At 42.0% G+C, this 15,175-nt stretch overlaps 1 protein-coding gene and 1 long non-coding RNA gene across 2 annotated transcripts; one reads left to right on the forward strand and one right to left on the reverse strand.

Annotated features, from left to right (window-relative positions):
• The first annotated feature begins 576 nt into the window (after nt 1-576).
• Nucleotides 577-1,817, forward strand: LOC149662796 (uncharacterized). Its single transcript, XR_016368668.1, has 3 exons — nt 577-724; nt 788-1,259; nt 1,330-1,817. It is a non-coding gene; the product is annotated as an uncharacterized LOC149662796 (long non-coding RNA).
• A 6,860-nt stretch (nt 1,818-8,677) lies between these two features.
• LOC149662797 (uncharacterized) lies at nt 8,678-14,185 on the reverse strand. The gene has a single exon (XM_089842318.1). The coding sequence runs from the start codon at nt 14,183-14,185 to the stop codon at nt 8,678-8,680; it is 5,508 nt and encodes a 1,835-aa protein (XP_089698444.1).
• Between the last annotated feature and the right edge of the window lie 990 nt (nt 14,186-15,175).

The following is a 15,175-nucleotide window of genomic DNA, read 5'->3' on the forward strand; positions in this document are numbered from 1 at the left end:
GCAAGGCTTTAGTTCCGGGCCCCCAGCCCCCCACAGGACAGTTTAAGAGTTTGGCCTACCCTGTTGTACTCGTTCTAGTACTAGTACCCGTAGACGTGAAAGAGTAGCGCGTTTGGCAGTATAGAATTTTTCGTTCGTCATTTAAGGGAGAGTTAATGGGAGAGAATTGTGGTGAGGTGATTTTTACGTTCGTGTATTTTAAGAGGATGGGAATTATAATAGTAACTTTAAGCATTACATTTAATTGTACTAGTAAGATTAAGCATTTTGAATTGTGTTTTATGATTGCTCGACATATTTAAAGCTAGATAGCGGATTATGGTGTTACCTTAATTAAAATGGAAGGTTTAATACTCCCATTAGAATTCCTGTCACCCGTCGACAATAAGGGTTTCACGCTTTCAATCCCGCTCCCCTATTTCAAAATCCAAAGAAATCGAGGGGAATTTTTAAAAAGCAAAAGCAAGTATATTCCGACGTTATATTTAGAATGGTCTTGAGGAGATGTTTATTATTAGAAGTTACGTGTATTTCTCCACTAATAGAAAGTACTAGCTTGTGGCCCTGGATATTACAATTATAACGTAAGTAAATTTATAGAAGTAAGGATTAAGGGTTATTATTTTTGTTAGGGCATCGAGGGGTTATTCACTCTCATTTTCTGTACTTCTTTTAATGGACATTTACGGGTATTTCGTTTAACCACTGTTAAAGGATGCTCATAGTGGGTATACTCACTATTATAATTATAACAGAAATAAAAAATGAAGTAATCATTTTAAAACAGTTAAGGTAACGCATCGAGGGCTATTCACTCAAATTTTCTCTACGCCTGTCAAGTACGGTACGATGTGGATACTATTACGAGCCAGACTTGTAAATAGGGGATACCAGAGAGCCTGTGACACCCAAGAAAGTTCACAGGACACCCTGAAAAAATATTTTTAGGGGGGTCGGGTACCACCCGGGTACCCTGAAAAATTCGGGCAATGAGAACTCTCTCCCATAACGACAGACCAAAACAGCTCACAAAAAAGAGAAAAATATAAAATGACGAATATTTCCCCTCAAAACTGTGGCCGGAACGCATCCGTCCCTCCCTCACATTTTGTTTTGGGCCCGCTTCCTTACTCCCTAGCCTCTGTTCCCTTCCCTCCCTTTAGGCGAGTGTGACGCGGTTTCTAGGATCAAGAGTTCAAGACTCAAAAGTGAAAATAAAAGTTAAAAATACGCGGGTTGACCTCGACACCAAAATAGTTGTATGTCTCAGTATGATATTCAAGTTATTTTATTTTTTTTTTATTTTATTTATTTACTCTTGTTCACTAGCGAGCCCCGGGTAGCCAAGAAAATTGGGCTCCCGATGAAATTATCACTATTTACAAGTCTGTTACGAGCCCAACCCTTGGGTCGCCTTGTTCTTTCCTGCGCCTTCATCAAAGAACCGTTTACGTAGTTTTCCCCCTTTCTTCGTTATTTTTGTAAATTATCTCTTTTGTGAGCTGAGCAATTATTTAAAATATTTCAAATTATCACGAACACCCTGAATAAAGCTTATCAAGGAATCATAAAATGCAACTCCAGTGTTTAATGACGGTCAGTAACAACACGGATTCAAAATGATATTTCTTTCTCCGAGGATTGCGACTTCTGAAAATACATTTCCATTGAATTTTAAGTTTCTTTTCGTCTTTTTCTTTCTTACTTTATAAATTACCAAAATGTTTTTGTTTAACGGATTTTTCAACATTAGGCTGCCGTTACATCTCACCTGGCTTTTCCATGGTGTCAGTGACGGTATGTTTCGGTAGAGAAAGAGGGGGAAATTTATTTTTTGGTTTTTTATTTTCTCAATTTTTGAAAACTAGCTGATTACGGGCCCCTCAGATATCCGGGCCCTAGGCAATTGCCTAACTTGCCTAGTGGTTAATCCGGCCCTGGTCTTGTTTTTTGGTCTCATTCATTTTACTTGTTATACGTCTTCTTTTTACTGTATTCTCTTATAAATCTGTATAACCCATTTTCTTCGCTTGAAATTAAAAGTAGCATTTGAAAGAAAACTAAGAATTTTAAACTCCTCCTTGAAGTCACGAACTGTGAATTTATCCTGTGAAGGATCCAAAATTGTTATAGATCTTGATTTGCAGCCTGCTACACCAAGCATTATGTGATTTTCCAATTTCATAGAGGGAATAAAAAAAACAGGAAAATTGTTTTTGGGCTTTATATTCGCTCGAACCGTGAGAGATACGATAGGCATTAATGTAGGGTCACTTTCTACAAGAGTATAATCATGAGTTTTTGAAAGACTGTAAAATTAAGTTGTGTTCGCCTCATAAATTACTGATTCAATGGCTTTCTCTAATAGAGGTGTAGAAATGGGTATTTCCGGACTTAGAGATTCAAAGATTTTTTCCTTGACCTTTTTTTTATACCCTTCGTCATCACGAGGGAATGTACTGGGTCCCCAAATGAGGTTCCACCTCTTCATCAACTTCTTCGTCATTCCTCAAATCAGTATCGGCCTTGTTTTCGTATTTATTGCTGTCTTTATCACTTTCTCTAGCATTTCTCGGATCAGAATTTCCTCGTTTTCGGATATGTCACAGTTTGAAAGAATCCTTTTCTTGCTGGTTCTATCGTTTTATTTATGGCTGGTGAGATTTCATTAACTGCATCTGCCTGATCTGATATCATTCGAGACGCTTCATTAAGATCTTTATCATCTTCAACAAAAGCCTTGTTATTGGTATTTAGTCCATTTATGGATGAATCAAAGTCTAATGAAAGTCTTTTTTGCGCGGACTTCAAACCTATTTCAATATCTTTATCACCATCTATAGTTTCGCTTGTCACTACCTTTTTGGTGGGGTGAATGTCAAATTTAGAAGTTTCCAACGTTTCTGTAGTGACTTTAGCATAATATGATAAACTAACTTTATCTTCATCAGATGTAAGTAGAGTCTCATTTTTGCTTTTTGCATTAATGGAATCAGGGGCATCTAAAATCGTATAATCTACTAGGTTTGAAAAGTTTCCTTTGAGGCCTCTCTTTCCTGTTGATGATACCTTGTAGCTATCAATGAGTGAAAACGCCGGTTTTTTGGCACTAGGAGTACTTATCACATAACATTTTTACAGCTAAAAGGTGAGAAAACTGTCCTTTGGCATGTCTGCAATAGCGTTCTCTTTTAGAGTCTCTCGCGTTTACAACATAGACACGGCTTTTGTGAAAAGGGTTTCTGACTTTATAAACTTGTAAGTGAAGGCAGAGCTAAATTAGTCCATTTTCAAGAATCATTTCGGCTAATGTTGTAAATGATAGTCTGTATTCATATTTGGAATGCATGAGACGATTATTCGGTTCTTGACCAGAATATAATCCAGACTTGACTGCTTGGACTACATCAATAATTGGAACTAAATCAACTTCTAAATGCAGGTCTAGATCTTCAGCCTCTAAATTTTCTTTCTAATAATAATTTCCATGATTTTTATAGGCTCGATTAAATTCAAACAATTAATGTTGCTGGAAAAGGGTGAAAATTAATACAGCTTCGTCAAAATCATCTTCAGTATTGTTGGTTTTGTCTTTTAACTGCTTATGAAAGGATTCACTGAGAATTTTAGTTTTCGTGAAATGCAGAAAAACGCAGGTATTTTGCCGCAATAGCATGATTTATGAGATTTTCCTTCAAATGTTTATCAAAATACTCTAGAAATTTCCCTGACCATTTTCTATGAAATTCATCATATAGTTCATCAAATAACTCTCGAGTTTCGCACTTGAGTAACTCCTGTAAGTGGAAATTACAAGCTGGGATATCATCATCCACATCCTTAAAACGGCGAAACCATAGATAATGTTATCCTTAATATGATTGAGGCAATACAATAAATTTTGACCAGCTGTAGGGCAACTTCTTTTTATAGCCTCAACGATTCCCCTCTCACGATCTGTTACTATTGGAGCATTTCCTCCAAGGTCATCGAAGTTGAGTTCTAAAACTAATTCTGCCCAAAATGTAATGCATTGCTCAATAGTTTCATCATTAAAACACTGCCTTAAAAGACGCCATGCCAATTTTATCGCTTCAGGGTCACCAAAAACTATGGAGAGATCAATTTCTCTAATAATATTTTCATATTTTCCTTCTTTCAAAAATATTACACCATGAACAGAATCCATGCTTATTTTTTGTTTCTTTTTTATCAAATAATTTGCATTTTCAGCTTTCTTGGTATTTCTTGGCATTGCCCGCGGCTCTACTTCAAGAATATTGGGTTGGTTTTCATCTAATTTACATTCTTTTAACTCCTTATTAACATCTGTTACTATTTCATGATACACATCCTTAGGAGCAGTAGCCTTCGTTGTTAAAGTTTTCACACAAGTTAACGTTGAACGATTTGTTGGAAACCAATTGCGTTTTTTTTCTTTGTATTCCCATGGGGTCTATCAACCCACAATTTTTCATTCCCTTTGTAGTGTACCAAAACAGGATATGGACCCTTATCCACATCAAGGGTATAGACGTGCTTTTGGAACTTATTACAGCCTTTAGCAGAATTATTAGACCTTACATAGAAAGTCCGTTTAATAATAGATGGTTGCTTTTTGTTTGATGCAGTTGCCTTTAACTGCCAACGCATCCCATCATTGAAAAGGTCTTTCACTTTCATTACATCACTTGTGGATAAAATAAAAATATCACCTCCTTTTATCCTCTTCTTTGGACAGAATTTTAGAATATTTTGATCAAAAGTGCCATCTTCTACTGAATTTAAAACCTTAATCACGTGTCTCATGTCCAGAGTTTGGTGAACTATACTTTTAAAAGCCAAAGACTTCTTGCATTCAGCTTCAACAAATTCGTTACATTTCATTTCATTGCAAGGTATGTAACATTTGTCACTGTCTTTTGGAGGCTCTTTGTTGGCCCGATACTTATGAAATTGCAAATGATGGACACGCTTATCCCTATCACAATCATCAGTACAATCACTACTGCCAACATTATCTGATGGGACATAATTGTCTTCAGACAAATCCTCGATAGTACTCATTGTTAAACGTTTGTGAAAATTTTATCAGCTATCACTATTAATATTTTTAGAGTTTTGTATTAATACAAGAGGATTAGAATCATCTCTTTCAAATTGTCGCTGAAACAGTGGTGTCTTATTTTTACATTATAAGCCAACAAAGTGGCTTCTAGCTCTCTAAAGTCACCGAAATAGTCGCATCATATTCTGAGCCAAGTGGCTTTTCTCAAACTATCACTGAAATAGTGGACTCTTTTAATGTTATGAGCCAAGTGGCTTTGAGCTCTTAGAATTTGTCACTGAAATAGTGGCCTCTTAGAGTAATATTATAAGCCAAGTGGCTTTGAACTCTGTGAAATTGTCACTGAAATAAGTGGCCTCTTAGATTAATGTTATGAGCCAAGTGGCTTTGAGCTCTCTGAAATTGTCACTAAAAGTAGCATCCTATTAAAAGCCTTTGAACTACATGAAATGTAGAAATGTCACTAAAAGAGTGGCACTCTATTATAAGCCAAGTGGCTTTCAGCTCTATATTTAAGTCACTACTGTGGCTATTATTATAAGACAAGTGCATGGGTTCAGGCCAAATGGCCTAATTTTTTTAATATTAGTAATACTAACAAAACTAACTTAACTACATTACTACACACAAAAGGGCAAAGGCTTAAAGTTGCCAATCGGCCATAAGTACTATTAGATTTATGCTTTTAGCAATTAATATATTTCAGAACCTCATATTAATTTCACAAAATGATGCAAATCGAAAAGTAATATAGATTAAATGTGGTATTACCATTAACTTAAAAAGTTACAATGCACTATAAAGCGGTACAGTACTATACGAACCAAACACGTTCTTTCTATGATACCATGGAATTAGTGTAGAAGCTTACGCTTCATGGATATATCACTCATCTTTAAACACGCACCACATTTATTCCTAGTCTGAAATGGTGCGAAGTGGTTTGTGACGTAGAATTTGAGGCAAATTCAGTGGAGGAGGGGGGTTTAGTGGCACGCGCGTTTGTGACGTGGAATTTAAATCAAATACAGAGGAGGAGGGGGGCGTTAGTGGCACGCGCGTTTGTGACGTGGAATTTAAATCAAATACAGAGGAGGAGGGGGGCGTTAGTGGCACGCGCGTTTGTGACGTGGAATTTAAATCAAATACAGAGGAGCAGGGGGGTGAGTAGCACGCGCGCGGAGAGAAAAAAGAAAGATTACCTATATTTCTACGTCATCAGCGAGCTTGTAGGGACCCGCGCGAATTTTTATGACATAAATGTGGTTAAAATCGAATAGACATATTCACACTTATGGTCGCGCATGAGCAGTTTGAATGTTTGGGGGCATGATTTTTCCGCTTCTATGGAGTTAACGTGTAAACTAAACTACGATGGACGTGCATGTGGGAGAACTTGGAAATTTAATATTAAAATAAATTGCCCAGTATTTAAAACCGAGATAGTACAATTAAAACCATGTTAAGAAATAAAGTGTTAAATTTCTTATAGAAACGGTGCATAACTCACTAAGCCTTGACGACGGTATGGGATCATCGCTTCATCGGCGAATAGACGGCGATGTCCGCCGATGCCGTGCCACGGCCAACTTAGATTACCGGTGGTAGAAGGCCTGCCAGCTTCACCCAAGCCCCATGTTAAAAAACGACTAGTAAAATCGCCCCTATTTCCAACTTTCGCCGTTAGGTGCGCTACCAACCCAGATTTCCTCCTAATGCTTTTTGTATGGGAAAAAAATTCGGACTCGGTTTTTAAAGTTCTTTGAAATTTTTTTATTTTGTCACTAAACATATATATGGATATATTTATTTTATTTTTTTTTTATTTTAATTTTTATTATTATTTGTTTCATTTATTTATAAGATTATTCGTAATAATATCCACGTCCTCTTCGACCCCGGCCTAGGCCACCTCTCACCTGCCAATATGGCCCTTTGTTTGCATAGCGACGGCCACGCCCCCCGGGTTCGGCTGGGTCCAGCAGAGCTTTCGTCCTCCGCATGTTCCTAATGGATAAAGTAACATGGTATAAAAAATTAGTACTGATTTTCTGCCCATTTCATTCCACCTTTTAAATGAAGTCAACGACTGAGTAAATTCAAAAATTACAATGGAGCTTACATACTTTTCCGGCCCTTCGATTTTTTCTAAGCCTTGTAAGCCTTTCGCGGCTTTATCATGCTCGTCCACAGGGCCGGATTAACAATTTTTTGGGCCCAAGGCAAGGCTTTAGTTCCGGGCCCCCAGCCCCCGACAGGACAGTTTAAGAGTTTGGCCTACCCTGTTGTACTCGTTCTAGTACTAGTACCCGTAGACGTGAAAGAGTAGCGCGTTTGGCAGTATAGAATTTTTCGTTCGTCATTTAAGGGAGAGTGAATGGGAGAGAATTGTGGTGAGGTGATTTTTACGTTCGTGTATTTTAAGAGGATGGGAATTATAATAGTAACTTTAAGCATTACATTTAATTGTACTAGTAAGATTAAGCATTTTGAATTGTGTTTTATGATTGCTCGACATATTTAAAGCTAGATAGCGGATTATGGTGTTACCTTAATTAAAATGGAAGGTTTAATACTCCCATTAGAATTCCTGTCACCCGTCGACAGTAAGGGTTTCACGCTTTCAATCCCGCTCCCCTATTTCAAAATCCAAAGAAATCGAGGGGAATTTTTAAAAAGCAAAAGCAAGTATATTCCGACGTTATATTTAGAATGGTCTTGCGGAGATGTTTATTATTAGAAGTTACGTGTTGTGGCAACGCGTACTGAATATCTAAAGGTTTTGTAGGTCTGATTCGATAACTAGTATCCGCGTTTAAAATTAAAGTAAAACGACTGAAGTTTAGTACGAGAAAAAAAACAAAGTTTATGTTTATTGGCAAAAAAAACTGGTTGATACGAAAAGAGTTAAAGTTTCAAAAGGGTTAAAAATTACTATCTAAAAAATGGCTAAGTCCTTGCGATTTAGCGGTGAGTCGATTTTAAGGGTCAGAATTAGGCCAGAAATTTGTTAAAGTATTTCGTGGCGCAAAAACTGCCCAAAAAACGGGTTACGACCAAGTGCGAGTCGCTGAGAGAGAAGGCTAAGAGCTCGTTTCAATCTGATTATATTTTGGGCGCGAGGTCCCTTTTATACTTTTTGGTCTAACAAAGGGGGAATGAAATTTACAAGATAAATATTTTGCGCGCCAAAATAGTTGCTACCTAGGGTAAAGGTTCTCGAACTCAGAGCGCGGGATGTCTTCCTTTTTTTAAAAAACCCCAACGCAGAGAGTTCGCGAGTGCCCATTGTTAAAAAAGGGTTAAGAATTCACGGTATTATTCGCTATGTAAAGAGATATTTGGCGCTTGTAAAACTTATGCTAACAGAATTACATAATTTGAAGTATACCTTGATTTTTAAGTGTTTTGATATTTAAAGTAAAGTTAAGATCTATTTATCATTTAAACTAAGTAAATAATAAGTAAATAATTTGGGGATTTAACAGCCTCCCCCCGATTGAACTATAAGGTTCAATATTATGCGCGATTTGATTAAAAGATTAAGTTTGTTTAGAGTTCGATTAAAATTAACACGATTTAAAGTTCGTTTAAATGAATTACCGCGATTTAAAGTTCGAGGTTGTAAAGTAGTTGGATTGGTCTGCGAAGCTTGGTCCCATCAGCCAATCTCACCATACACGATCTGATATGGCCGTCGCGGCCTGTGAAGGTCTCGTCAATAACTCCCAGCTTCCAACTTAGGCGCGGCATTTTCTCTTCTCCGATGAGGACGACGTTTCCGGTTTGAAGAGGAGTTGTCGGTTGGTTTCTGGTACGGTTGTGGGCTGACCGTAATTGAAGCAGGTATTCGGAACGCCATCGTTTCCAGAATCCATCGATGACTGTCTGTCGGTACTTCAGACGGCGGGTCAGCTCCTTCCTGTTGGCGGGAACATCGGAGGCTTTCGGGTACGTCGTGGAGGGCAAACTGGTCATCCGATCCCCAACGAGAAAATGATTTGGGGTTAATGGTGAGGGCTCGTTTGCGTCTTCGGAGACGAAGGTGACTGGGCGTGAGTTGATCGCTGCTTCGGCTTCCGTGAGAGTGGTGGCGATTTCCTCGAAAGAGAGTTTGGCTCGGCCGATGGTTTTTCGTAGGGCGTTTTTAACGGACCCTACGAGTCTTTCCCAGTAGCCACCCCACCAGGCGGCTCGGTCACAAATGTAGGTCCATTTTATTTGATGCTCCCCGAAATATTGAGCGACTTTTGGGCTTGCGACGTTTTTCCAAATTTCGCTAAGTTCGGTCTTAGCGCGCTTGAACGTTTTAGCATTGTCAGAGTGGATATTCTTCACCATGCCGCGTCTTGATACGAACCGCCGGAAAGCGAGAAGGAACGTGTCCGTTGTCTGGTCGGAAACCAGCTCCAAGTGTACGGCGCGTGTTACCGCGCACGTAAATAGCGCGACGTAACATTTACTTCCGTCCCGTGTGTAAAGGGGACCAGCGAAGTCCAGACCGGTGTTTTCGAAGACTGGCGTCGGGGTTGTTCGGAACTCCGGTAACGGTGCCATGACGGCTTCGGACGGGCGCGCTCGAAAATATTTGCATACGTTGCAGTTCCGTAGGACCGAGCTCACGAAGTTACGCGATTTTATAATCCAGAATTTTTCTCGTAGCGATACCGTGGTTATGATTACGCCGGCATGCATTACTTTCTCGTGTGCGTTTTTTACGAGTAATTCCGTAAAGGGGTGATTCGGAGCGAGAAGATAGGGTTTTAGTTCCGCGGGAGAGAGTCCGCTACCTTGTAGTCGACCGCTTATACGGAGGAGTCCGTCATCATCCAGGCGAGGGTGCAGCGTTAGGACCTTCGAAGTTTTAGGAATCTCCAATTGTTTTGCTAGGTTGCCAGTTTCTTCCGGAAACTGTTCTTCTTGGGTCGTGCGAATCCAATATTTCTCCGCGAGTTGAATTTCTTCGGCTTTAAGTTCTCCCATCCGCCTTTGGTTCTTGAAGCGACTGTTGTTAATGAATCGGAAAACCCAGGCTGTATGGCGATAGAGGTTTTTCAGTGAGCTGAAGGTGCGAATATTTAGCGGAGATTCTTTTTGGGGGGTCCCAATGGTCAGGGTGAGGGTACCCTTCCTTAATTCGTCCTGTACGGAGTCCAGGCTTATTTCCGCGGGTTGGTCTTGGGAGACATTGAATTCTTCTTGGAGCCAGCTGGGTCCGTGCCACCAGAAATTATCGTGCTCGAGTTCGGCCATCTTACATCCGCGAGTTGGGAGGTCGGCCGGATTTTCGGTTCCCTTGCAATGGCGCCAAGACATGGGATTGGAGATCGTCTGAATTTCTCTTACTCGGTTGGCGACGAAGGGTTTCCATCGGTCAGCGCTACCCTTGATCCATCCTAAGGTTATTTTTGAATCGCTCCACATGAATATTTTGTTCGGCTTGAGTTTCAGCTGGTGTTTGAGATGGTCGACGAGTTTAGCGGCTAATAGGGCTCCCATTAGTTCGAGTCGCGGAAGTGTGAGCTTCTTTAGCGGGGCTACCCGTGATTTTGCCGTGATGAATGTAGACGAGATATTTCCTCCTTCGCTCCGGTAACGAAAGTAGGCTACGGCGGCGTAGGCTTTAGGACTTGCGTCGGAGAAACAGTGTAATTCGATTTCTTCGCCGTCGACCTTAACGGCTCCCCGGTAGTAGTAGCGGGGCACGGAGATTTTGGTTAAATCTCGTAATTGGCAGCACCAGGCTTCGAAGATTTCTGCTAGTTCCTCAGGTAGTGACTCGTCCCAGGATTGACCGTTTTCCCAAAGTTTTTGAAAGAGGAGCTTGGCCCGTATCGTAAAAGGCGCGAGGAACCCGAGTGGATCGAATATCTTGGCGACGGACTTCAGCACCCAGCGTTTGGTGCTCTTCCGGTTTTGAATGAACTCCATTAATTCTTTGATTTTGAACAAAAGGACGTCTTTTGTACTGTCCCACGTGAGTCCGAGGACTTTAGGCGGCGCGGAAAATGGCTGGGTCTCTTTGGACTTTGTGTCTTGATTTTTATCGGTTAGATGTTCCCTGACCTTCGGAGAATTGCTTTGCCATTTCGTTAGTTTCATGCTAGCGTCTTGCATGATTTGATCTACTTCTGATATCCTTTTAATGGCTTCTTCGTTGGTGGTGGAGGTTGCGACTAGGTCATCGACATAGAGAGAGTCGTCGAGTAATTTGCTAGCTTCTGGGTAGATCTCCTGGTATTTCTTTGCGTGAAGCCTGACGGTAGCGGCCAGTAGGAAGGGGCTTGATGCTGCGCCGAAAGGGACGCGTGCTATCCGGTAGGTTCTAAGCGTGTGGCTCTTGTAGGGATCGTCGACGTCTACCCATAGAAATCGTAAGACGTCTCGGTCTTCCTCGCGGATTTGAATTTGAAGGAACGCCTTCGTTATGTCGGCCGTGTACGCGACTTTTCCTTCTCGGAACCGGAGTAAGATGTCGAAAAGTTCGGGGTTTAGCTTCGGTCCGGATTCTAGGCACGCGTTAAGGCTGGAGACGTCGGTCGCGTGAGATGATGCATCGTAGACGACGCGAGTTCTTGTTGAAGTGCTAGCTTCTCTGATTACGGCTCGGTGCGGCAGGTAGTAAAGCGCGTCGCCGACGTTTTTACTCGGGTCGACTCTTTCGACGATTCCGGCGGAGATTTGATCCTTGATTATCGTGTTGTACTCGTTAAAGCTGACGGGATCTTTTCTTAGTTTGAAAAGTAGATTCGAGGTTCTTTTTGCGGCTACGGCGTAATTGTCTCCCAGGTTTAAGTTGCCTGGTTTAAACGGTAGAGCGACCGTGTAGCGACCGTCTTGGAACTCGGTTGTTTTAGCGAATGTTTCTAGGATTTTGTTGCCCGATTCTTTTTCTTCGTTCAAGTCGTGGACGCCGAACGATTCTAGCTCCCAGAATCCGCGAAGGTTTTTCGAGATGCTTTCTTCCTCTAAATTCGAGTTTACGTTGATTAGCATGATGGAGACGGTGTTTATTCCGATATCGCGTGATCCGACGGTCTGTGGGCCTTGAAGCGTCCACCCAAAAATAGTTTCCATTGCGGTTAGTGTCGGTCCGAAACGTTCGCTTTTTCCGCTCGCGATAGCCCAAAGGTAGTCGGCTCCGATTAGTACGTCGACCGCGTGGGGATCGCGATTGCCTTCTTCTACCGTTGTTGCGTCGGCCATCGGGAGGTTTCGTCTTTGAAATTCGCGGGAGAGTTCCGCGCCCGGTACGGCGAATACCGAGCCGCATATTTCGGGTGTTTCGTAGGCTTCGATGGTGATCCTTTTCTCGGGGTTATAGCGACTCCTGAGCTCCACCTGCACCTTCCGTCTTATTTTGCGTTCGGGTTTCGTGCTTCCGAAGCTGGTGGTTTCGAGGTTTTCTTCTAGTAGGACTGGCAACGCGAGCTTTCGGGATATTTTCTCTTTAATAAACGTGACGTGGCTCCCGGTGTCGAGGAGGCATCGGACCGTCTCGGTATTTTGTCCGGCGGGACTATTGGCTACGGCCAAGGCGGTTTGGAGAAATACGGCTCCCGTTGATTTCGTCGAAACTCCGGCGGTCATTTGAGCGGTGCCCGTTGAAGTGGCGGTCTCTATGTTTTCAGGCGTGTTTTCCTTGGGACGGTCGCAGATACTAGAGTGGTGCCGTTTCTGGCAAAACTTGCAAATTCGGTATCTGGAATTACAATTCCGGGCTTGATGTTCCCGAAGGCAAATGAAACAGCGTTTCTTTTGCATGAGTATAGCCTTCTTTTCGGCTACGGTTAGCTGGTTGCACTGGGTAGTCGAATGTTCGTGTTTATCGCAGTAGAGACAGGCTCGGATATCGGAGTTTACGGCGAGTGCGGCGGCTCCACTGGGTGGTCTCGATCTCCTGTTGTCGTAGCGAAAATCTCGAGGCTGCGGTGGCCGATCGGGATACCGGCGGTCGGATTCGGTGCGGCGGGGGTCTGAACCGGTAGACCGAGCGAGGACCGAGGCGCGTTCGCGGCTTGTGATTTCTTTTTGAAGAAAGTTCATTAGGTCGGTAATGTTTAGTTGAGCGTGTTCGCGACTGAACGCGAGCGTGATGTCTTCGGGGAGACGTTGCGTGATTATTGGGCAGAGTAACAGTCCAAAGTTACGGTCGATAACTTGGAGGTCTTCTAGGCTTCGAATTTGGGTCATACAAGCGTCGTGTAACCGTCTTAAGCCTACCACGTCATTTGATTTTCGGACGGTAGGAAGGCTTAATAGGTTATGCATGTGTTCGTTGATTATGTCCTCTCTGCATCCAAATCGATTGCGTAGTTCTACGATAGCGGCATCGTAATTGGCGTCGGATAGTGATAATCCATCAATAGCTGTTAGGGCTGGCCCTTCCAAGTAGGATACCAGATAGCTTTGTTTCTCCGTTTTGTTCAGGTTTGGGTTGTTGTGGATGCTGGTTGCGAAGCGCGCCCAGAAGTTTTGCCACGTGCTAATGTCTCCCGAAAACCGACGGATCTCTAATTTTGGTAGGCGGACGGCCGAAACGTTTCCGTTTGGCGGAGGTAACGAGCTGGAATTCGGCGCGGGCGGTACGTTGGGAAGCGGGTTCGAGCTTCCGATCGACGGTTGAGTCCCGGGCGGTACGTTGGTAAGCGGGGTTGAGCTTCCGATCGACGGTTGAGTCCCGGGCGGGTTCGCGTTAAGGATACCTTGCGTGGTATGGGTAACGGTCGGAGTGCCGCTCCTGGACGAGCTGGTGGATGAGCTGGTCGTTGCTAGGCCAACAGCGGCCGCTAGAGTCGCGGCTTGTTTGTGAAGATCGACGGCTTGGTTGCCGCGGCATTGGGCTATGACGAGATCATCGATGTAGTCGAGCGATGTCTGTTGGTCCTTTTCTAGTTCCGCTGCGGTGGTGAAAAGGGGCTCCATGTTTTCGTTAATTTCGATTAACGTTTGTTCTTTAGTTTTTAAGATGTTAAGGTACCCCTGGATAGCGGCGAAATCGGGACTTGCTTTACCCAATTCGACTTCCATGAGGTTTTTAGCGCGGGACGCGGACTGTTTGGTCCCGGTTCTTTTTGCCTTTAATCGCGTGAGATCATCCATAACGTCTTGAGGCATTTCTCGTACTGTTCGTTAAGTGTTTTAAAACGCGTTACTAATTAAATCCCGGGTTTCGGCACCAAAAAATGTGGCAACGCGTACTGAATATCTAAAGGTTTTGTAGGTCTGATTCGATAACTAGTATCCGCGTTTAAAATTAAAGTAAAACGACTGAAGTTTAGTACGAGAAAAAAAAACAAAGTTTATGTTTATTGGCAAAAAAAACTGGTTGATACGAAAAGAGTTAAAGTTTCAAAAGGGTTAAAAATTACTATCTAAAAAATGGCTAAGTCCTTGCGATTTAGCGGTGAGTCGATTTTAAGGGTCAGAATTAGGCCAGAAATTTGTTAAAGTATTTCGTGGCGCAAAAACTGCCCAAAAAACGGGTTACGACCAAGTGCGAGTCGCTGAGAGAGAAGGCTAAGAGCTCGTTTCAATCTGATTATATTTTGGGCGCGAGGTCCCTTTTATACTTTTTGGTCTAACAAAGGGGGAATGAAATTTACAAGATAAATATTTTGCGCGCCAAAATAGTTGCTACCTAGGGTAAAGGTTCTCGAACTCAGAGCGCGGGATGTCTTCCTTTTTTTAAAAAACCCCAACGCAGAGAGTTCGCGAGTGCCCATTGTTAAAAAAGGGTTAAGAATTCACGGTATTATTCGCTCTGTAAAGAGATATTTGGCGCTTGTAAAACTTATGCTAACAGAATTACATAATTTGAAGTATACCTTGATTTTTAAGTGTTTTGATATTTAAAGTAAAGTTAAGATCTATTTATCATTTAAACTAAGTAAATAATAAGTAAATAATTTGGGGATTTAACAAGTGTATTTCTCCACTAATAGAGATGAATTTTAAAAGAAAGTACTAGCTTGTGGCCCTGGATATTACAATTATAACGTAAGTAAATTTATAGAAGTAAGGATTAAGGGTTATTATTTTTGTTAGGGCATCGAGGGGTTATTCACTCTCATTTTCTGTACTTCTTTTAATGGACATTTACGGGTA

Source organism: Phalangium opilio, unplaced genomic scaffold, assembly GCF_054372755.1.
Source record: "Phalangium opilio isolate 3A_F unplaced genomic scaffold, DU_Popi_V2 ptg000063l_1, whole genome shotgun sequence".
Classification (NCBI taxonomy): domain Eukaryota; kingdom Metazoa; phylum Arthropoda; class Arachnida; order Opiliones; family Phalangiidae; genus Phalangium; species Phalangium opilio.

Coding starts and splice junctions, on each gene's coding strand:
- LOC149662797 (XM_089842318.1), bottom strand. CDS start 14,185: ATGCCTCAAGACGTTATGGATGATCTCACGCGATTAAAGGCAAAAAGA.